This window comes from Salvelinus sp. IW2-2015, linkage group LG11, assembly GCF_002910315.2.
Source record: "Salvelinus sp. IW2-2015 linkage group LG11, ASM291031v2, whole genome shotgun sequence".
NCBI lineage: Eukaryota > Metazoa > Chordata > Actinopteri > Salmoniformes > Salmonidae > Salvelinus > Salvelinus sp. IW2-2015.
In genome coordinates, this window is record NC_036851.1 from 34,474,367 (window position 1) to 34,498,466 (window position 24,100).

The 24,100-nt window shown below is 42.2% G+C and overlaps 1 protein-coding gene and 1 long non-coding RNA gene across 2 annotated transcripts; one reads left to right on the plus strand and one right to left on the minus strand.

Annotated features, from left to right (window-relative positions):
* Positions 1–153: 153 nt before the first annotated feature.
* LOC111970280 (uncharacterized) lies at positions 154–23,536 on the plus strand. The gene is made up of 3 exons (XR_002878096.2): positions 154–231; positions 22,017–22,152; positions 22,885–23,536. It is a non-coding gene; the product is annotated as an uncharacterized lncRNA (long non-coding RNA).
* Positions 11,475–15,216, minus strand: LOC111970279 (cysteinyl leukotriene receptor 2). The gene is made up of 3 exons (XM_023996935.1): positions 14,938–15,216; positions 13,853–14,243; positions 11,475–13,746 (listed from the first exon to the last, which is right to left on the minus strand). Exons 1-3 carry the CDS (start codon positions 14,942–14,944, stop codon positions 12,618–12,620), a joined length of 1,527 nt encoding a protein of 508 aa, XP_023852703.1. The 5' UTR covers positions 14,945–15,216; the 3' UTR covers positions 11,475–12,617.
* Positions 23,537–24,100: the final 564 nt, after the last annotated feature.

Genomic DNA, 24,100 nt, shown 5'->3' on the forward strand with positions numbered 1-24,100 from the left:
ACCATCCTCTACATCACTCTTCAGATCTATTAAAAAGGTTAGTGTAATTAAAGACTAGTCAATATTTCACATAGCATTTTGCCATTTCCATTAGAAACCATTTGACAACGAATCAGAAACACGTTGGATGCCTCATTCAAACGCCCGCGCACACAATTGGCGCCAATTGAATGCAGCAGGCAGCAGCTTGGCACATGCATTGATAGGAGAGCGGATATCTATCATACCAAGGTAAGCATTACCACCAAACGTTTGCTTAATTGTTTAACATAAAGTTTAAATAGTTGACGAAATTGCTAGATTCAGCTCATTAACTTTGTGTTATGTTTGCCAGTGTGGGAATTTCCCAGTGTATATATACTGTTTTCTTAGAAGTAGTAAACAGAATCAATATAGGGTTAACCATTAGACATGTGTAAACAGAATAAAAGCAGAATCCATGTGATTGTGCGAAACTGGATCAACACAGGCCTAGTCATTTTGGGTCAGGCTTGGTCTTATGAAGGCCTTTGGACAGGAACATTCGTTAATCATTTATAGGCACCATTAGACATACACCTGCAGTAGGAGTGTGCATGTCTGTTTCTTTTTATGTCATTGCAATGGTCACGCCCTAATGTCTGAGCCAATAAGAGAATGGAAACGAAGCAAGGCAAAAAGATAAGGGTGGCCAAGGGTAAAAGGTATTAATCATTTACATAAAGTGGAGTGACCATGTTATGTAAGGGTAAAACTGTATAAAAGGAGAGTGCTGAGACTGGAAAGATAAGTTGCTTCCTGAACCAGCTCGGATTTTGTTACTCTGTAATAAAGTCTATTTGAACTCACAAGCTCCGGTATTTGAGAAATATTATTGACTGAATAATTCCACGACACAAGCTAAATCGTGGAGTTTGTGGTTGGCTGCTCACACGTTAGCAAGATAACTAGCTAATACTACCCAAGCTAGCTAGCAACCAGACCGTGGCTAGCTAGCAGCAAGCCAGCTAAGATAAGCAAACGTTTTTTGTAACATATGTTGACAGTTAAAGTTGTATTGAATTTCTGAATTCAATTCTGAATTTTGAAGCATTGACAATCAGCTATTTAGCTAGATTGCTAGCTGCATTTCATAACCTAGCTAGTGTGCTAACTTTCTAGACTTTCTGACGGGCCGCCCCCAGGTGGTGAGGGTAGGAAATAACACCTCTACTTTGCTGATCCTCAACACTGGGGCCCCACAAAGGTACGTTCTCAGCCCTCTCCTGTACTCCCTGTTCACCCATGACTGCGTGGCCATGCACGCCTCCAACTCAATCATCAAGTTTGCAGACGACACTACAGTGGTAGGCTTGATTATCAACAATGACGAGACGGCCTAAAGGGAGGAGGCTAGGGCCCTCGGAGTGTGGTGTCAGGAAAACAACCTCACACTCAACGTCAACAAAACAAAGGAGATGATCGTGGACTTCAGGAAACAGCAGAGGGAGCACCCCCCTATCCACATTGACCGGACAGTAGTGGAGAAGGTGGAAAGTTTTAAGTTCCTCGGCGTACACATCACGGACAAACTGAAATTGTCCACCCACACAGACAGCGTGGTGAAAAAGGTGCAACAGCGCCTCAGGAGGCTGAAGAAATTTGGCTTGAAAAAAAGAAGAAGATATATATATACAGTGGGGAGAACAAGTATTTGATACACTGCCGATTTTGCAGGTTTTCCTACTTACAAAGCATGTAGAGGTCTGTAATTTTTTATCATAGGTACACTTCAACTATGATTTTTAAGTAATTCATTTGCATTTTATTGCATGACGTAAGTATTTGATCACCTACCAACCAGTAAGAATTCCGGCTCTCACAGACCTGTTAGTTTTTCTTTAAGAAGCCCTCCTGTTCTCCACTCATTACCTGTATTAACTGCACCTGTTTGAACTCGTTACCAGTATAAAAGACACCTGTCCACACACTCAATCAAACAGACTCCAACCTCTCCACAATGGCCAAGACCAGAGAGCTGTGTAAGGACATCAGGGATAGAATTGTAGACCTGCACAAGGCTGGGATGGGCTACAGGACAATAGGCAAGCAGCTTGGGGAGAAGGCAACAACTGTTGGCGCAATTATTAGAAAATGGAAGAAGTTCAAGATGACGGTCAATCACCCTCGGTCTGGGCTCCATGCAAGATCTCACCTCGTGGGCATCAATGATCATGAGAGGTGAGGGATCAGCCCAGAACTAACGCGCAGGACCTGGTCAATGACCTGAAGAGAGCTGGGACCACAGTCTCAAAGAAAACCATTAGTAACACACTACGCGTCATGGATTAAAATCCTGCAGCGCACGCAAGGTCCCCCTGCTCAAGCCAGCGCATCTCAGGCCCGTCTGAAGTTTGCCAATGACCATCTGGATGATCCAAGGAGGAATTGGAGAAGGTCATGTGGTCTGATGAGACAAAAATATAGCTTTTTGGTCTAAACTCCACTCGCCGTGTTTGGAGAAGAAGAGGATGAGTACAACCACAAGAACACCATCCCAACCGTGAAGCATGGAGGTGGAAACATCATCTTTGGGATGCTTTTCTGCAAGGGGACAGGACGACTGCACCGTATTGAGGAGAGGATGGATGGGGCCATGTATCGCGAGATCTTGGCCAACAACCTCCTTCCCTCAGTAAGAGCATTGAAGATGGGTCGTGGCTGGGTCTTCCAGCTCGACACGACCCAAAACACACAGCCAGGGCAACTAAGGAGTGGCTCCGTGAGAAGCATCTCAAGGTCCTGGAGTGGCCTAGCCAGTCTCCAGACCTGAACCCAATAGAAAATCTTTGGAGGGAGCTGAAAGTCCGTATTGCCCAGCGACAGCCGGAAACCTGACCAGGAACTGGAGAAGGTCTGTATGGAGGAGTGGGCCAAAATCCCTGCTGCAGTGTGTGCAAACCTGGTCAAGAACTTCAGGAAACATCTGTAATTGCAAACAAAGGTTTCTGTACCAAATATTAAGTTCTGCTTTTCTGATGTATCAAATACTTATGTCATGTAATAAAATGCAAATTAATTACAGAAAAATCATACAATGTGATTTTCTGGATTTTTGTTTTAGATTCCGTCTCTCACAGTTGAAGTGTACCTATGATAAAAATTACAGACCWCTACATGCTTTGTRAGTAGGAAAACMTGCAAAATCGGCAGTGTATCAAATACTTGTTCTCCCCACTGTATTTCCTAAAATCCCTCCTTTTCTCCACATTCTCTCTTCGGGCTATTGTGATGCCATAGTTTTTAATTCCCAACTCATCCATAATGATTTTATAGATCATCCATAATGAACATTATAGAGAGCGACCGGCTGGGTTCCATCTCTAAGTTTTATTTCAGTACAGTAAACACAAGTTAGTCTCCATAAATACAAATAATGAGGACTGGGGTACTGCGAATGTGTAGGCCATCATTGTAAATAATAGTTTGTTCTTAACTGACTTGCCTAGTTAAATTAAGGTCAAATAAATGGTTTTAAATTAGAGCTAGGTGAGTAGTTGTCTCGCGTTGCCATACCTCCAAAATCACGTTGTTGTCACGCTCCCTTGTAGGTCTGTATTGCAAAAAATGAACCTGCATAGGTATTTCATTGGAACAATAAGGATATTTTGTATAGAATCAAGTCTTAATTTTTAAGAACTGGTTTAATAATCATATCCTGCTGGTGAGTCAACTCTTATGTAGAAGGTTTGTTACTCAATTATGAGGAATTTTTTATCGCGTTACAATTTCCCTGTTACACCTAGAGAGTTCGCCATAGTCTTTGATGCTATTCCATTTGGACCTCTCATGATGTTTAGAGGTGTAACCAGACCTCACCTTCTTGACCTACCCTCGCTTAATCCAGTTGAATCTCCAATAGGAAAAGTGTAATTCCTCCATCAGACCAACAGATCTATATGTGCTTTATTTCAAAGGGATATTGTATCCATTCCTTATGTCACAACTTACTGGAATTCATTTGTCAATAATATCTGTTGGAAAAAAGTCTGGTTATTACCACACAAATGCCTGTTTGTTAACAAGTTCAAGGTCTCTTTCAGAATGATCTATAAGTATTACCCTGCGAATCATTACCTGAAGAAACTCAAAAAAGACATTAACATTAACTGTACTTTTTGTGTTGAGCATCCAGAAACAGTTTTGCATTTATTTTGGCATTGTCTACATGTAAAGAAATTATGGAAAGATATTCATAGTTTTATATTTGTTTGTATTCTTGATGACTTTTGTTTTTTTATGGGAGAATGTGCTTCTCGGTTCCTTAACTACAAAAAGGATAAAGAAAAACTATTTTCCCTCTTAAATCTAATTGTGCTAATGGAAAAATGTAATATTCATAAATGTAAATTCACTAATAAAAAAACTCTAACGTGTTTTCTATATGGAATTTGAGCAGTACATTAAGACCATTCTATATTCTTCCAATAAGAAAGCTGTTACAAAATATGTGTGCATCTTTTAAAGTCTTTGTATAATCTGTAATTTGTTGTACCCCCTAGCATATGTTATCATTGTCTGTTTGCAGGGCCTGCAAACCATTACAGACTACAAAGGGAAGCACAGCCGTGAGCTGCCCAGTGACACGAGCCTACCAGACAAGCTAAATCACTTCTATGCTCGCTTCAAGGCAAGCAACACTGAGGCATGCATGAGAGCATCAGCTGTTCCAGACAACTGTGTGATCATGCTCTCCGTATCTGACGTGAGTAAGACCTTTAACAGGTCAACATTCACAAGGCCGCGGGGCCAGACGGATTACCAGGACGTGTGCTCCGAGCATGTGTTGACCAACTGGCAGGTGTCTTCACTGACATTTTCAACATGTCCCCTTTGGCAGTTCTATCTTGGCGGAAAATGTGGTAGTTGGGGATGAAAATTTCAGAATTTTTGGTGGCCTTCCTAAGCCAGGATTCAGACACGTCTAGGACATCAGGGTTGAATAAAACAAACTTAGGGAGGAGGCTTCTGATGTTAACATGCATGAAACCAAGGCTTTTACAGTTACAGAAGTCAACAAATGATAGCGCTTGGGGAATAGGTGTGATGCTGGGGGCTACAGGGCCTGGGTTAACCTCTACATCACCAGAGGATCAGAGGAAGAGTAGAATAAGGGTATGGCTAAAGGCTATAAGAAGTGGCTGTTTAGTGCGTTGGGAACAGAGAATAAAAGGAGCAGATTTCTGGGTGTGGTAGAATAGATTCAGGGCATAATGTACAGACAAGGGTATGGTAGGATGTGAGTACATTGGAGGTAAACCTATGCATTGAGTGACGATGAGAGACGTTTCGTCTCTGGAGGCACCAGTTAAGCCAGGATGAGGTCTCCGCATGAGTGGGGGGTGGGACAAAGCCCTATCTAAGGCAAGTTGAGCGGGACTGAGGGCTCTACAGTGAAATAAAACGATAAGAACTAGCCRAGACAGCAGTAGACTAGGCATATTGGATTTGGCGCACGTGACAAATAAATGGTGATTTGATTTGATACTTCTTGTAAGCATACTGTTTTTTCTGCAATAAAAATAAATAAGTAAAATACAAAATAAAATAACTATAATTATTATTATTATTATTATTGTTATAGTATTGCAAAAACGGTTTGAATGGTCCGCTGGCTCCCAGCGGCAAGATTTTGATTGGATGTTACATTTCAAGAACCCTCCCCCCACACGCCGGTTGAAGGGGGTGATACGTGTTATGTTCGTCACTGTTTTACGACCAGGTAGGACACATTTAGTAGAAAGTTGTTCCGTATGCTAGCCAGTTTGCAACATTGCAGAAAATGGAAGAAAACATGGAGAAAAAAATTGTATTCTGTTTTGCCAGAAATGTGCTCTACACACAACATTTAGTCGATGAAGGCATTACAACTCTGCTTGAACACTCTACAAAAGAAAATAGACATTTTGGCGTGTCAAACCTACAGGGTACGGTAAAAGTTTAGTGTATCAAGTGTGGCCGACAGCTACCACAATATAGCCGGCTTCACCAAAAAACGTTTCCTGTCAATAAAGGAATCTATAATCTCTAGGAGCTCTACTTTTTATTGAATGTCTTTATTTCACCTTTTATTTAAACAGGTAGGCCAGTTGAGAACAAGTTCTCATTTACAATAGCGACCTGGCCAAGATAAGGCAAAGCAGTGCGACAAAAACAACAACACAGAGTTACACATGGGATAAACAAACGTACAGTCAATAATACAATAGAAAAATCAATATACAGTGTGTACAAATGTAGTAAATTTAGAGAGGTAAGGTAATAAATATGCCATTATTGCAAAATAATTACAATTTAGCATTAACACTGGAGTGATACATGTGCAGAAGATGATGTGCAAGTAGAGATACTGGGGTGCAAAAGAGCAAAAATAAATAACATGGGGATGAGGTAGTTGGGTGGGCTGTTTACAGATGGGCTGTGTACAGGTGCAGTGATCAGTAAGCTGCTCTGACAGCTGATGCTTAAAGTTAGAGAGGGATAAGACTCGTTCCAATCATTGGCAGCAGAGAATTGGAAGGAAAGGTGGCCAAAGGAGGAGTTGGCTTTGGGGATGACCAGTGAAATATACCTGCTGGAGCGCGTGCTACGGGTGGGTGTTGCTATGGTGACCAGTGAGCTGAGATAAGGCAGGGCTTTACCTAGCAAAGACTTATAGATGACCTGGAACCAGTGGGTTTGGCGACAAATATGTAGCGAGGGCCAGCCAACGAGAGCATACAGGTTGCAGTGATGGGTAGTATATGGGGCTTTGGTGACAAAACAGATGGCACTGTGATAGACTACAGTAATTTGTTGAGTAAGTGTTGGAGGCTATTTTGGTAAATGACATCGCGAAGTCAAGGATCGGTAGGATAGTCAGTTTTATAAGGGTAGGTTTAACAGCATGAGTGAAGGAGGCTTTGTTGCAAAATAGGAAGCCGATTCTAGATTTAATTTTGGATTGGAGATGCTTAATGTGAGTCTGGAAGGAGAGTTTAACCAGACACTAGGTATTTGTAGTCGTACACAAGTCTAAGTCAAAAGAACAAGAGTAGTGATGCTAGTCGGGCGGGCGGGTGCGGGCAACAATCGGTTGAAGAGCATGCATTTAGTTTTACTAGCATTTAAAAGCAGTTGGAGGCACGGAAGGAGTGTTGTATGGCATTGAAGCTCGTTTGGAGGTTTGTAACACAGTGTCCAAAGAAGGCCAGATGTATACAGAATGGTGTCGTCTGCGTAGAGATGGATTTGAGAATCCCCCTCTTTGAAGAGGGGGATGAACGCGGCAAGAGCGACAATTGATATATGCAAAGAAAGAGTCAGCTCGAGAGTTGAACCCTGTGGCACTCCATAGAGACTGCCAGAGGTCCGGACAACAGGCCTCTGATTTGACACGCTGAACTCTATCTGAGAAGTAGTATTGTGAACAGGCGAGGCAGTCATTTGAGAAACTAAGGCTATTGAGTCTGCCGATGAGGATGTGGTGATTGACAGAGTCGAAAGCCTTGGCAGGTCGATGAAGACAGCTGCACAGTACTGTCTGTTATCGATGGCGTTATGATATCGTTTAGGACCTTGAGCGTGGCTGAGGTGCACCCATGACCACTCGGAAACCAGATTGCATAGCGGAGAAGTACGGGGTGGATTTGAAATGGTCGGTGATCTGTTTGTTAACTTAGCTTTCAAAGACTTTAGAAAGGCAGGGCAGGATAGATATGTCTGTAACAGTTTGGGTCTATAGTGTCTCCCTTTGAAGAGGGGGATGAACGCGGCAGCTTTCCATCTTCAGGGATCTCAGACGATACGAAAGAGAGGTTGAACAGGCTAATAATAGGGGTTGCAACATTCCGGTGGATAATTTTAGAAAAGAGACGGTCCAGATTGTCTAGCCCAGCTGATTTGTAGGGGTCCAAATTTGCAGCTCTTTCAGAAATCAGTTATTTGGTTTTGGTGAAGGAGAAGTGTGGGGAAGGGGGGGGGGGGGGCTTGGGCAAGTTGCTGCGGGGGGTGCAGAGCTGTTGGTAGGGGTAGCCAGGTGGAAAGCATGAACTTCTCGATTATCATAGATTTATCAGTGATGACAGTGTTTCCTAGCCTCACTGCAGTGGGCATCTGGGAGGAGGTGCTCTAATTCTCCATTGACTTTACAGTGTCCCAAAACTTTTGGGAATTTGTGCTACAGGATGCTAATTTCTGTTTAAAAAAGCTAGCCTTTGCTTTCCTAACTGACTATGTATTGGTTCCTAACTTCCCTGAAAAGTTGCATATCGCAGGGGCTATTYGATGCTAATGCAGTACGCCACAGGATGTTTTTGTGCTGGTCAAGGGCAGTCACGTCCGGAGTGAACCAAGGGCTACATCTGTTCTTTGTTCTAAATTGTTTAATGGGGCATGCTTATTTAAGATGGTGAGGAAAGCACTTTTAGAGAATAACCAGGCATCCTCTACTGACGGGATGAGGTCGATATCCTTCCAGGATACCCGTGCCAAGTCGAATAGAAAGGCCTGCTCGCTGAAGTGTTTTAGGGAGCGTTTGACAGTGATGAGGGGTGCTTGTTTGACCGCAGACCCATTACGGACGCAGGCAATTAGGCAGTGATCGCTGAGATCCTGGTTGAAGACAGCAGAGGTGTATTTAGAGGGCAGGTTGGTCTGGATGATATCTATGAGGGTGCCCGTGTTTACGGATTTAGGGTTGTACCTGGTAGTTTCCTTGATGATTTGTGTGAGATTGAGAGCATCTAGCTTAGATTGTAGGACGGCCGTGTTGTTAAGTATATCCCAGTTTAGGTCACCTAACAGTACGAACTCTGAAGATGGATGGGGGGCAATCAATTCACCTTATCGTGTCTAGGGCACAGCTGGTGGCTGAGGGAGGTCTATAACAAGCGGCAACAGTGAGAGACTTATTTATGGAAAGGTGGATTTTTAAAAGTAGAAGCTCAAACTGTTTGGGCACAGACCTGGATAGCATGACAGATCTCTGCAGTAGATTGCAACTCCGCCCCCTTTGGCAGTCCTATCTTGGTGGAAAATGTTGTAGTTGGGGATGGAAATTTCAGAATATTTGTTCAGAACTGTTACAGCTCTTTGATGATGAGGTCACACAATCAATATCACCCAAACATAACAGCTGTGACAATTGTGCTACCTCATGCAATTGCAAGGAGAGGCATGCAGGACAACAATTACAACCAAGACATAGACTGGTCAGTGAAGGGCATCAGCAATAACAGAGAGAGGTATTACATGACCACACAACTGTTCATGGTAGTGCTTTGCACATCAGCTAATTAGAGTAAGACTAACAAAATCATTCTGAGCGCAGTTCCCTTACTTTTCTGAATTGAGGAAATGTTTTCTGCTCTTTCCATTACTGACACGAGACATGCAATAGCTCGAATGTCTATCATCACTTAGGTTTTGTGGGATGATGATTATCATGATGAGTCAGTGTTGGGACAACTTGTGGCTTTTGTAGACACGACTGTGTAGTGTGGACTTGTACATCCTGTGTTGATTAATACTGTAAATATTGTCTCATCTGCCTAACACTTCAAAGGGGTATGTAGTCTAGGATATTATTTAGCTTAAAGATTTGTTCTAATACTCATTTAGAGTTATCTAAAGCAGGGTTTCCCAAACTCGGTCCTGGGGCCCACCTGGGTGCACATTTTGGTTTTAGCCCTAGCACTACACAGCTGATTCAAATAACCAACTCACCATGCTTTGATTATTTGAAACAGCTGTGCACCCCAGATCTAAGGACCGAGTTTGGGAAACCCTGATCTAAAGAATAGAGTGGGCCAAGATGTGACCTGTCACCTAGTTACTTGTTCCTTAATTTTTCTTCTTCACTTGACTTCAATAAATAATCCAGATTTGGAAACATCAATGCTCAGTGGATTATATGACTATTGTAAATTAACTTGTAATTGCCTTTTTGGATGAAATAAGTAACAAAGTGTACTACTATAAACTTTCAAAGTTGAAAAAGTGAATTGGGAAAAGGCTATGGCAGTTGTGTTACTGCTCTTGCATGGTGTACATATCACAGCCCATATAACGTATTCCTATATAAAGTCTCAGACTGCAACAACAGGAAGAATATTAACAGTACATAACAAAGTAATTACACAAATAAATGGTACAAAAAAAAGGTACAGGGAATATTTTCAGTTAAAATAATTACACAAATAAATGCCACAAAGAATGTAACGTTATCAGTAGCGGTGCGTGGATAAAATCACTGGGGAAGCCAAGCCAGAAAAAAAGCCATATTACAACCTATGTGTTGTGATAATTGTGTTGTTTGCTCTATAACCTGTTAGTTCAAATGCCTTGCACCCGTGATATATAGGCCTAAGGCCAAGACAATTAGAAGTCACAGTGGCAGAATAAATTCAACCACACCTTTGTTTTATCATCAAAACTGGAGAGGAACCTTTGTCCGGTGAAGTCCACAAAGTATATTGCATGTAACAAACAGTTACATGACCTACAGCATGGTCAAGCAAGTTAATGTTTCCAACATTTTTGGACTACTAAACGACTATTGATTTAGAACCACGGAGAGTTAATGCACAAAGAAAACAGGAGCTGCCTCCACTATTCAAGCACCATTTCGACATCATCAAATCACCTTAATCAAATACAGTGACAACTAAAAGATAGTTCAAACTACGTAAGCCAAATATGATGTGGCTTTCCATGGTTCTGACTTCTCTGTGTGTGTGCGTGCGTCCGTGCAACTAGAAAAAACATGTTGACCCTACTTGTAGAGAAACACCAATGCCATCCTCCTCGCTTTCATGTTGACGAAACGGTCTATGACTTACATTTTTTGTTGTCCTAGGCTATCTAACTAAAATGCTTGCTTGCTAGCCTAACTTCCTTTCATGGGCAACAATGCGCCAGGCCAGCTAGTTAACATTAGCCTACTACATCTAGCTACATATGGAACTTCCATCCTCTCAGGCACAACAATGTATGAATTTATGGTTRGATCAGCCTAGCCGTTATAATCATTGGCCAGTACGGAGAGTTTAAAAAGTCAAAATCCCTGTCTCCATCCATGGCCAATTTAGGAAAATACCAAYTTTAGCTAGCTAGCCACTGGAGGACAAAAACACAACGAGATGCAACAATTCAAGTTTTATTTCTGTCAATTACGTTTGGAGTAAAGCCAAATCCTAACTGGCTTCCCTTGACACTTTTTTTTGGTGCTCCAGGACCATTCACAGTTGAACTCACTCAGTTTAGCTCAACGCTGATTGGCTATTATTTTATACTTTTTTTTATCAAAGGAGGCCAAATGCTTGTTGGCCTCCCTTGCATTAAATGCTACAGGAGGCAACAATATCATACTCTTTTTTGACCAGACAGCATCAGATAGATGGCCTACACATACAAAGACAGAGGGTGAGAAACATACAGCTTCTTGCGAATTGAAGGAAAATTATGAAACACAGAGATGAAAGATAAATTMWTTATTTATTTTTGGTAAATTTTTTGTGGGAAGCCTGGCTTCCCTTGGCAACCATGAAAACACGCCACTGAACATTATAAAAATAAATACACATTTTGTGAGTCTACATTGTCATTGGTTTCAGTACTACTTATTCTTTCCCATTTCTTACATTACTTCTCTAACTGTGGCATTTAAGATAACAATTTCTATTCTAGGGTCTCAGCACTACAGCTGAAATCAACTGTCAACTTTGGGCCTCTGTCTGTGTGCCAAATGAGCAGAGAGTTTGTTCTTCTCACGGTGTAATTTCAGTTTGTGGTTGCTGATCCACAACACTAGTTACTCATAGTCCAATTTGCGCAACAGGTTTATTTGGATGTTCTGGAAGCTTTGGTAAAACCTGACAGGTGTCAAAGTAATCTTGATCAGGTACACACCTGATCAAGAAGCACACTTATGGTTGATATCCTCAGATGTCCTTGAGATTGAGTGCTTTCCAGACTCTGGCTTCAGCCAACAGTCTTTATCAAATCTCTGCATGAGGTCTGCCTGGTCTCCAATGGTCCTGGTAACTTTATATGCAATGTCAAACTGGACAAGAGCCTCTTGATGTTGGATGAGGTCTTTTGTGAGGTGGTGTTCGTGGTGTTCGAAGCTCTTGCATCAAATATAGTTATCTGTCACTTCAATGTCAAGGAAAAAACWAAATATGTATTATCTAGGCAACATTTGTTAATCACTATGATCAACTGAAGATATTATTACATTTTACCTACAAATGTGAGCCTGTGGGACTTGTGCAACACAGTTTTTGACCTATATGATACATCTATGAAGAGTGTAATGATTAACACTGGAATAATAAACAATCAAACAAAAGTAGGCCCGGCACCTGTGGCTGCACGGCCTATTGCAGGGATGAGCAACTGCCGGCCGGTCAGCGGGAATGGAAATAACAGAGAGCACACCCACAAAGTGCCTCGGGGGGTTAGTGTCTCTGTGTGGGTGTGTGTGTGTGGTTCAGGCCTCAGGGCTCCATTTTACATGTGCAGCAAAGTGTCTCTGATTCTGGAGAGTGTAGCTAGGGGTTCAGGTCTCAGTGTCTGTAAGTAGAGGTGGGGTATAGGGCAAATAGGTTTTGAACCCTTTATAGACTGTCTTCCACACGGCTTTGTGTGTCTGGTAGGGACCCAGGAAGGGTTAGGGGTGGAGCGAGGGCTGTGTCTGGTAGGGACCCAGGAAGGGTTAGGGGTGGAGCGAGGGCTGTGTCTGGTAGGGACCCAGGAAGGGTTAGGGGTGGAGTGAGGGTTGTGTCTGGTAGCGACCCAGGAAGGGTTAGGGGTGGAGTGAGGGGTGTGTCTGGTAGTGACCCAGGAAGGGTTAGGGGTGGAGTGAGGAGTGTGTCTGGTAGGGACCCAGGAAGGGTTAGGGGTGGAGTGAGGGGTGTGTCTGGTAGCGACCCATGAAGGGTTAGGGGTGGAGTGAGGGGTGTATCTGGTAGCGACCCAGGAAGGGTTAGGGGTGGAGCGAGGGGTGAGTCTCGCATTGTTGGTGTTGTATGCATTGTGGTCTTCTTTCTGCGAGAGAGCAGCAGGCTGCCCTGAGTGAAGGAGGAGGAGAAGGACCGTCGTCGTGACGAGGCGCTGCGTATGACCGCTCTAAAGGACTCCCCGGAGTAGTAGTAGAACAGAGGGTTAACCACACTGTTGGCCGCCGCCAGACACAGCGTCACCACCAACACCCGCTGCAGTGTCGCCGTAGCTACACAGCCCCACCTGCCCACCACCGCGTGCAAGTGCAGTGAGCGAGCCACGTGATAGGGCAGAAAGCACAGTAGGAATGTGCAGATCACCATGGCGACCAGACGCAGAGACCGGCGCCGGCGCCGACGTCTCCCCTGGTTACGTATCTTGTTCCTGTTCAGGCTACCAGTCAACCCTAATGCTGACGAGGCTGTAGCTGTCAGTCGGTGGATGATGCAGCCGTAGCAACCGAGGATGGTGACGAACGGGATCAGGAAGCCGAATGTCATGCCCACGTAGTTGAGAACGAAGATCATCTTCCAGGAGGCAGGGTTACGTGGCTCGAAGCAGCGTGTTAGTCCCGCCCTCACCCTGGTCCCCGAAAACAGGAATGGGACTGAAGCGCCGCCCACAAACAGCCAAATGCCCAAGCATGCCAATAAGGCACGAAGGGGCGTGGCCAAGGCTCGATGACGGAGAGGCTTCAGCACGGCCAGCCAACGGAGCACGCTCAGTCCAGTAAGGAAGAGAACGCTGTAGGGAAGAATAGTTAAGACATAGTTTATTAGTTAGGTGTCTTTCTGGGCAACCAGTGTCAACTCACATTCTGATAATTAGGTTGTGTGTGTGTGTACTGTACCTGGTGTAGAGGTTGAGATAGAAGCAAAACACACACAGTCGGCACAGCCAATCAGGGAGGTCCCAGCGAGCGCCTCTGAAGTAGTAGGCCAATCGCAGCGGCAGGGTGAGGGAGAAGCATGCATCCGATAGGGCGAGATTGGTCATGAGGACAGAGGACGCAGACCGTTTGGGCATCAGTCGCAGGAACACAAACAGCGCTCCAATGTTGCTAAGAAACGCCATAGGGAACACCAGTAGGTAGGTGACAGTGTAGGCTCGGTACTTAAAGAACTCGTCATCACCACTACAGGACTGGTTGCTATTCAATGCTGTCGTCGTGTGGTTACCAAGGTGAATGATCACTGGCGGAAGGGTGTAGTCGAGCGAGTGGGACGTTTCAAGCCACGGAGCTGGGGAGAGACACAGAGGCATCATCATTGGCGTAACTATCACCATAATCACCTTCATCATCATTACCATCATCGTTATTATTACCCTCTTAATCAACACTATCGCTCCCATTATCATAATCGCTATCACCATTATCACAGTATTCGATATCGTTGGCATCATGACCATTGACCATCCTTTTAATCATCATCATCATTATCAGCAGAATCATTTCTATTATGTTATTTAACTGTTAGGGAAAGGTGGCACTATTACCATGTTGCTTAGACCTGCCTAGGACCTAGGTTTTAAGGGTGTGTGGTTGTTTCTGGACAGGMCCACCATATCCAAAATAGCACTAGGCAGTTACATTGGAATGAGGAAGTGTGTCCTCAGGTGAACACGAGTTATGTTGTTCTGCTCGTGTAGGTCTGTTCGCTGATGCAAATGTTACAAACCACAGGAAAATTATCAGTTATACCTGCCAGCCTGAGGCAACGGCTATGTTAACAACAACAACGCACTATATATACAGTACAACAGTCAAACAGCATTCGGCTGAAAACAAATACTACAGCCTTATATGTGAGTAAAATGACCTCTTCCATGAGGTCTGGACCTTTATGCCACAGGATGTAGTGTGCTCACCTTGTAGTGAGCACACTACAAGTAACTGTTTCAACAGATGTGTATGAAGGAGCTGCAGTTACTCACTTGTCATTCTGTCAGAGCATACTCCTGCATTCTGTTGTACATCATTCGTGGGACAAATAATGTCTGCCTGTCGACCTTTGCTGTGTTATCAGATACTACAGTACTGGTAGATTATTGTTAGAAGTCCCTTAACTCTAACTACACACATCTGGAGTCTTCTGAGTATGTCTAGTCAAGACACCCCCAATAGTATAAACTATGTCTTCATTAAAAGTCCCTCTTCTCTTTTCTCCTCTCCTTTCCTCTTCTCTCCTCAGATACGTCAGGAGTCGTGTTAGTCGGTTTGTTTGAGTCTGAATAGTTTGTTGCACCTTTATGCAGAGTTTAAGTGGGGGGGGGGGGGTTCGTGGTGGAGTTCCATGGAACACAAACGGTATGACTACTGGGCAGAGTGCAACTCAACGACCCGCCTCTCTCTATTTCAAGTTTGAAGATTTAGTGAAATGCTAAAACTTGCGAGCTTTACCCAACCGTGGCAGTATTCAATATAAAAATAATATCAAAAAAATTCTAACACGAGAAAAAGAAAGGAAGCTACAGTTGAAGTAAGAAAGTTTACATACACTTAGGTTTGGAGTCATAAAAAACTTGCTACATCAACCACTCCACTAATTTCTTGTTAACAAACTATAGTTTTGGCAAGTCGTTAGGACATCTACTTTGTGCAAGACACAAGTAATTTATCCAACAATTGTTTACACACAGATTATTTCACTTATAATTCACTGTACACAATTCCAGTGGGACAGAAGTTTACATACACTAGTTGACTGTGCCTTTAAACAGCTTGGACATTTCCAGAAAATGTCATGGCTTCAGAAGCTTCTGATAGGCTAATTAAACATCATTGAGGTCAATTGAGGTGTACTGTGGATGTATTCAAGGCTACCTTCAAACTCAGTGCTCTTTTGCTTGGCATCATGGGAAAATCAAAAGAATAAGTCTGATTCATCCTTGGGAGCAATTTCCAAACACCTGAGGAACACGTTCATCTGTACAAACAATAGTACGCAAGTAAAACACCATGGACCACGCAGCCGCCATTCCGCTCAGGAGGAGACGAGTTCTGTCTCCGAGAGATGAAACGTATCTTTGGTGCGAAAGAGTGCAAATCAATCCCAAACAACAGCAAAGGACCTTGTGAAGATGCTGGAGGAAACAGGTACAAAATGATCTATATCCACAGTAACGAGTCTATATCGACATAACACTGAAAGGCCGCTCAGCAGGAAGAAGCCACTGCTCCAAAAACCGCCATAAAAAAGCCAGACTACGGTTTGCAACTGCCATGGGGACAAAGGTCGTACTTTTTGGAGAATGGTCCTCTGGTCTGATGAAACAAAATAGAACTGTTTAGCCATAATGACCATCGTTATGTTTGGAGGAAAAGGGGGAGGCTTGCAAGCCGAAGAACACCATCCAACCGTGAGCCACGGTGGTGGCAGCATCATGTTGTGGGGGGTGCTTTGTTGCAGGAGGGACTGGTGTACTTCACAAAATAGATGGCATCATGAGGAAAGGAAATTATGTGGCTATATTGAAGCAACATCTCAAGACATCAGTCAGGAAGTTAAAGCTTGGTCGCCAAATGGGTCTTCCAAATGGACAATGACCCAAGCATATCTTCCAAAGTTGTAGCAAAATGGCTTAAGGACAACAAAGTCAAGGTATTGGAGTGGCCATCACAAAGCCCTGACCTCAATTTTGTGAGCAGAACTGAAAAGGCGTGTGCGAGCAAGGAGGCCTACAAACCTGACTCAGTTATACCAGCTCTGTCAGGAGGAATGGGCCAAAATTCACCCAACTTATTGTGGGAAGCTTGTGGAAGGCTACCCAAAACGTTTGACCCAAGTTAAACAATTTAAAGGCAATGATACCAAATACTAATTGAGTGTATGTAAACTTCTGTCCCACTGGGAATGTGATGAAAGAAATAAAAGCTGAAATAAATCATTCTCTCTACTGTTATTCTTACATTTTACATTTTTAAAATAAAGTGGTGATCCTAACTGACCTAAAACAGGGAATATTTACGAGGATTAAATGTCAGGAATTGTGAAAACTGAGTTTAAATGTATTTGGCTAATGTGTATGTAAATGTCCGACTTCAACTGTATATACTCTACAGGGTAAATGTACAATGTGCAGGGATACTGGAGTATTTGAGGTAGATATTTACATGTAGGCAGGGATTAGGAAAAGTGACTGGTAGCAGGATAAATAATAATAATAATAATAGTATGGCAGCAGCATAGGAGGTAGGTGTGTGTGTGCGTAGTGGTGCGTGTGTGTATGTAAGAGTGTCAGTGTAGGCATTATAGGCGGATATACAGTACATGTAACCAGGGATGAAAAGTGACTGTAGCAGGAATATAGAAATACTTTTAGTAATATTCTAATGGTAATATATACATGTAAACAGGAGTAATAGTGGCCAGTAGCAGGATAAATACCTATGATAATGGCAATCAATAATCAATGAACAGCAGCGTGGTGGTAGTAATAAATCGAATCAATAATAATTTTAGTAGCAGCGTAAGTATAAGGGGAACAGTAGTAGTTAGCCGTTTAACAGTTTTATGGCCAAGGGATAGAAGCTTTTTATGAGTCTGTTGGTCTGAGCCTTGATGCACCGGTACTACCTGCCGGACGGGAGCATGGAGAACAGTCCATGTCTCGGGTGGCTGTAGTCTTTGGCAATTTTTCAGGCCTTTCTTAGACACCTCCTGGCATGTAGGTTCTGTCTTCTCTATGTCACCACATAAGCAAGTATGAAGATAACGTATTAGAAATTTTGTGACCTTTTTTTGTCAGATGCAAATGTCAGATGCAAATGTACACATTGAGGGAGAGAGAGAGTTCACCGGTATTGACTGTCATTCCTGCCTCAGGCCAGCTGGTGGGAAATGTGCCAGCTTTTTTTTAGAAAGGAATGATGTGTTTTGGTATTTATTGAAGGTGAAAACTTGGGCTAAGGGCTGACTATTTGGCCGGGCCTTGTGTCATTGTTATTGAGCAGCCTGCAACAAATAAGGGGTAATAGGCTTAAGTGAGATGTTGATCAAGATATCAGAGGTTATGACCCCAGACTTGTAAGCTCCAGTGGGAGATGGGTGCTAGAATGCAAGAGATCGGGAGTTTGTGAGCAGGACTGTGCACGCGAGGACAAATGGTCCACACAAGTGAGGACGAATGAACGGGGGTGCATCTCTCTATATGTAGCCTACTACAGTATATCAATGTAGAATGTTGGGGTCACTACACTTATAACTTGGAGTGGATCCTTAAAGGGTACAGTGAGCTGAAATAAGCTAATAAAGGTCCAACAGATTTACCATGACCATCTTCCTTTTAATTGGCTGCCCCGCTCCTGTGACTCTTGGGAAGCTGACCTGGCCATACCTTGTCAGGTGGGTAGTGGGCCAGTGAAGACACAAAGAGAACCTGCAGCCGCTGGCTCAATAATAGATGAATCTGAGGCACAATGACTAGAGAGAGGGGAACCTGGGTTGAGATCAAAACACCTCCTCCTCCATGCTTTACGGTGGGAACCACACATGCGGAGATCATCCGTTAATCTACTCTGCGTCTCACAAAGACACAAAAATGTGGACTCATCAGACCAAAGGACTTTCCACCGGTCTAATGTCTATTGGTCATGTTTTTTGGCCGAAGCAAGTCTCTTCTTCATATTGGTGTCCTTTATTAGTGTTATTTTTTTCCAGCAATTAGAAAATGAAGGCCTGATTCACACAGTCTCCTCTGAACTCTACATTTATTTTGGCTGAAACTTCTGAGGCTGGTAATTCTAATGAACTTATCCTCTGCAGCAGAGGTAACTCTGGGTATTCCTTTCCTGTGGTGGTCCTCATGAGAGCCAGTTTCATCATAGCGCTTGATGGTTTTTGTGACTGCATTTGAAGAAACTTTCAAAGTTCTTGAAATTTTCCGTATTGACTGACCTTCATGTCTTAAAGTAATGATGGACTGTCATTTCTCGTTGCTTATTTGAGCTGTTCTTGCCTTAATATGGACTTGATCTTTTACTAAATAGAGCTATCTTTTGTATACCACCCCTACCTTGTCACAGCCCAACTGATTGGCTCAAACGCATTAAGAAGGAAAGAAATTCCACAAATGAACTTTTAACCAGGCACACCTGTTAACCTCACTAGGGTATGTGGGACGGTAGCGTCCCACCTCGTTAACAGCCAGTGAAACTGCAGGGCGCCAAATTCAAAACAACAAAAATGCCATAATTTATATTCCTCAAACATACAAGTATTTTACACCATTTTAAAGATACACTTGTTGTAAATCCAGCCATAGTGTCCGATTTCAAATAGGTTTTACGACGAAAGCACACCAAACGATTGTTAGGTTCGAGCCAAGTAATCTAGAAGAAAAAGAAACGCACACCTATTTAGGCGAGGTGCTGGCTAGCGGAGTAGAAAACTTAAAAATGAAGGAGAGCCGCACACTCTAGGAGCTCAGATGCAAAAATATTTAATTTACCAACGTTTCGACAGGCAAGCTGTCTTCATCAGGGTACCCTGGTAAATTAAATATTTTTGCATCTGAGCTCCTAGAGTGTGCGGCTCTCCTTTATTTTTAAGGTTCGAGCCAAGTCACAGAAAAAGACAGCCATTTTTCCAGCCAAACAGAGGAGTAACAAAAAGCAGAAATAAAGATAAAATGAATCACTAACCTTTGATGATCTTCATCAGATGACACTCATAGGACTTCATGTTACACAATACATGTATGTTTTGTTCGGTAAAGTTCATATTTATATCCAAAAATCTGAGTTTAGGCGGGACGCTACTGTCTCACTTGGCAAAAAGCCAGAGAAAATGCAGAGCACCAAATTCAAATGAATTACTATAAAAATTATAAAAATCTAACTTTCATTAAATCACACATGAAAGATAGCAAATTAAAGCTACACTGGTTGTGAATCCAGCCAACATGTCAGAATTCAAATAGGCTTTTCGGCGAAAGCAAACGATGCTATTTTCTAAGGATAGCACCATTGTAAACAAAGAGAGAGAAGCATATTTCAACCCTGCAGGCGCGACACAAAACGCAGAAATAAAAATATAATTTATGCCTTACCTTTGACGAGCTTCTGTTGTTGGCACTCCAATATGTCCCATAAACATCACAAATGGTCCTTTTGTTTGATTAATTCCGTCGATATATATCCAAAATGTCCATTTATTTGGCGCATTTGATCCAGAAAAACACCGGTTCCAAAATGTGAAACGTGACTACAAAATATCTCAAAGGTTACCTGTAAACTTTGCCAAAAAATTTCAAACTACTTTTGTAATACAACTTTAGGTATTTTTTAACGTAAATAATCGATAAAATTGAAGACGGACCTGTGTTCAATACCGGAGGAAAACAATGTGTAGCATGCTTTCTGGTCACGCGCCTCTAACAAACAGTACACTTCACTGGAGCCTCATTCTGAACATGGCTACTTCTTCATTTCTCAAAGGAAAAACCTCAACCAATTTCTAAAGACTGTTGACATCCAGTGGAAGCGGTAGGAACTGCAAGAAGGTCCCTTAGAAAGCTGGTTTCCAATGAAACCTCATTGAAAAGAGAGTGACCTCAAAAAAAAAAAAAAAATTCGTAGTCTGAATGGTTTGTCCTCGGGGTTTCGCCTGCTAAATAAGTTCTGTTATACTCACAGACATGATTCAAACAGTTTAGAAACTTCAGAGTGTTTTCTATCCAAATATACTAATAATATGCATATCTTATCTTCTGGGGATGAGTAGCTGGCAGTTTAATTTGGGCATGCTTTTCATAAAAATAAAGAAAACCCTTGAATGAGTAGGTGTGTCCAAACTTTTGACTGATACTGTACATCTTGGTTGTTTTTCTCTAGGATGCCCACAGACCTAACAAGACTCATGTGGAGGTCCCCCAGTACCATTCAAAAACATTTACTGAAGTATATATGGAGACTGTTTAGTGACAAAAATATGGGGTTCAAATACATGTAAAAAAAAAACAGAAAAAAAATCATGTTTCTTGATCTTATATCTCTCAGATAAAGGATAGACGCTTCAGAACAAACTTTCTTTAGATATTTTTTTTGAGGGGGGACTATCTGTTGTTCCATGTAGTGAATATGTTATTCAATGCATTTGTATGCGCTAATAGCAGTAATGCCAAATCATTTTTTTTCATCAAATATATTTTTTTCAAATATTTTTTTGATACTTCAAGGTGTTTTAAAATTAAAAATCAAATAGTAAAATGATCCTTGGTATGACCTTCTTAAAACAATTTCATATAGCTTGGTAGTACCCCCCACCCTCCCCCGGCTTAGACAGGGCTTATACTCTTATGGGTTAAGGTGGGGTAGGAGAGGTGGAGAGTGAGACACAGCTCTGTGTAAGAGAGGTACTGTATAGAGACTGGGGAGATCACGGCTCCTCAGCTCAAGCTCAGCACGTACACAGAGGAATCAACCTCACTAGAAATGATCGAGACAGGTGGGATTTAATTATAATATGAATGAGAGACACCAGTCTCTAGTCTATTTTACCATTACCTTATGGGATACCATTATTTTCTTATGGAGTTATCAAGAGTTGTAATTCTAAGTTGATTGGTTATTCTATTTTTKTWWTTTTTTTTATTTAACATGCAGTGGTGTTTGTTTTTGAATCACGAAGGAAAGATGATCACATGTTGGCAGGCACTGATAAAGGTGGAGAGATGTGGTTTAGTGAGGAAGGGCCGAGGTTCAGGGCCTGCTTAGCAACAAAGATGCAATGTTTAGAGAGAAGGAGGAGATTCCACCCCAAATTGGGGTATACTACCACTGGTGGATGACCCAATGGGTGAATAAACTTGGTTTAAGCTTTACTAATCGTCCGTGAGTTTTACTAGGTTCATTTAGAACCTAACAAGTGTTACAAAATCCTCTTCTTACACTAGTATTCCCATAATTATCCACAATGCTTCACCTGAGCTTATAAAACCAATCATACATCTTCTGTGTCCAGAGTTGAGGGACAGATGTCTTATTTCCTCTCTTTCCTCATCTGCCCAAACAGGACTTCCTGTAGCTCAGGAAACTACAGATGAGCCACAGGGCCTCCAGGTCAGTGTTCTAGGGGTCAGCTGCTGCTGTAAACAACGGATGCCCACTCTTCCCTCCTGTCCTGCAATTCTCTTTTCAGCATAACCCAGGTACGACTGTCTGTGCTCCATTCTACCAGTTCAACATTGACTTTTCATCTTCTCATCATCTCCCCCTTGTTCTGTGTCTTTCTGTTTCTCTGTGGGTGTGTGTGCAGCAATGTTCCCTCTAAACTGCGTGCCTGTGTAGCTCTCCCGGGGCTGTGGCGGGGAAGAAACATTTCTAGAGTTTTCCCCATTAGTTAACACTATCAACATTTCGCTTTACTGTTGGAATTGTGATTGAATCAATGCAATATTAAAACCCCTTTCAATGCAACATACCGAGACTAAACGAACTATGCAAGACTTACTATGCAAAACTCAGTGGCGTGTATTCATGGATGCCAAGGGAAGCCAGGCTTCCCCAAAAAATTGACCAATACAATTTTTTAATAAAACGTAATGTATTTTTAGTCTCTCTGTGTTTCATAATTTTCCTTCAATTCACAAGAGGCTGAATGTATCTCACAGGAGAAAGCATCTGAGCGAGTGAAACAGCGCCCCTTCTGTCTCTCTACATGTAGGCCATCTATCTGATGCTGTCTGGTCCAAACCAGTATGACATTGCTTTTGTTTACMCATAAATGGCCATATGACCTTTGAAATGTTTGAATCCTTCTTGATCTGTAATGCGATTTGTGGATTCAAATAAAGTATTTAAAATGTGTGTCCGTATTTATTTTGTAGGCCTACATAGGGCCTACTGTTGTGCAGTGTCTTATGTGGCTCTTCTCCCACCAGATAGCAAACGTGCACGCTCTCTGAGTGCTGTGGATACAGAGCCACCTCGAATGCCTCCACTCAGCTCATCCAAAACAACACACGTGCTGCCCTCTGCAGGCTGGCTACACAAACCAATGACTGACCTCTCAATCAGAGAACTTCAACCACTCCTGAAAAACATACAGGGGAAGAGTATGAGCTATTCATTTCTTATGTATTTTAGTTTTGGTTCTTTAATAGGACTGTCCAAATCAGTTAACCAGTGCATGTACAGTATTATTATAATGACGCACTGCAAAGTGATCATCTGATGATTTATCACCCCAGTGTTGATCTGCTAAATTGTAATTACTCGCTCCTATGGCCTATTTATTGCCTACCTCCTCATGCCTTTTGCACACATTGTATATAGATTCTCTTTTTTTTTTTTTCCCTACTATGTTATTGACTTGTTTATTGTTTACTCCATGTGTAACTCTGTGTTGTTGTCTGTTCACACTGCTATGCTTTATCTTGGCCAGGTCGCAGTTGCAAATGAGAACTTGAGTTAGATGCACTATTGTAAAGTGGTTGTTCCACTGGATATCATAAGGTGAATGCACCAATTTGTAAGTCRCTCTGGATAAGAGCGTCTGCTAAATGACTTAAATGTAAATGTAAATGTTCTCAACTAGCCTACCTGGTTAAATAAAGGTGAAATACAAAAAAGAATTTAAAAAAAAGTCTATTGTCAGACCTGAAAATGAAGCAGTGAAGTGTTGCATATACACTGTTGATTTAAATCAAGATTGGGATTCCTAAGAAAGGTTGGCTGAGTTTCTCTGTGATTCATTCTAATGGAGAAGACTAATAATTAAGATTAATATGACTTGATGTTGATTACAGTAACTTCGATTCCTCCAAGTTCTTACAACAAAGGCCAGATGGCTCCCTGACTGATATCCAGCATTACCATGGTGACCTCCATCCACACTCATCACAGGGACTCAGGTAAGAGTCTGACCTCTGAATGTAAAAATAGCAAATGGCCTTTGTCAATGTATGAGACCAAAAGAAAAACCATTGTCTCAAATCAGTTTGACAGATACAAAATCTTGGTGTATCACCGGTATCAATTTGTACTCCATACAGTACATTCAGCATTCATTCGATAGGGCATATCCAATTTATACACGTTAGTTTGTTGGGAAATTCCAACTGTCTTCATGTCTGACATGAAAAAAAAAAAAAAAAA

Bases quoted from the DNA above. Each gene is read 5' to 3' on its own strand.
- LOC111970279 (XM_023996935.1), bottom strand. The intron at 13,747-13,852 runs GTACAGTACACA...TCTTCCCTACAG, and splicing joins TATCTCAACCTCTACACCAG to CGTTCTCTTCCTTACTGGAC.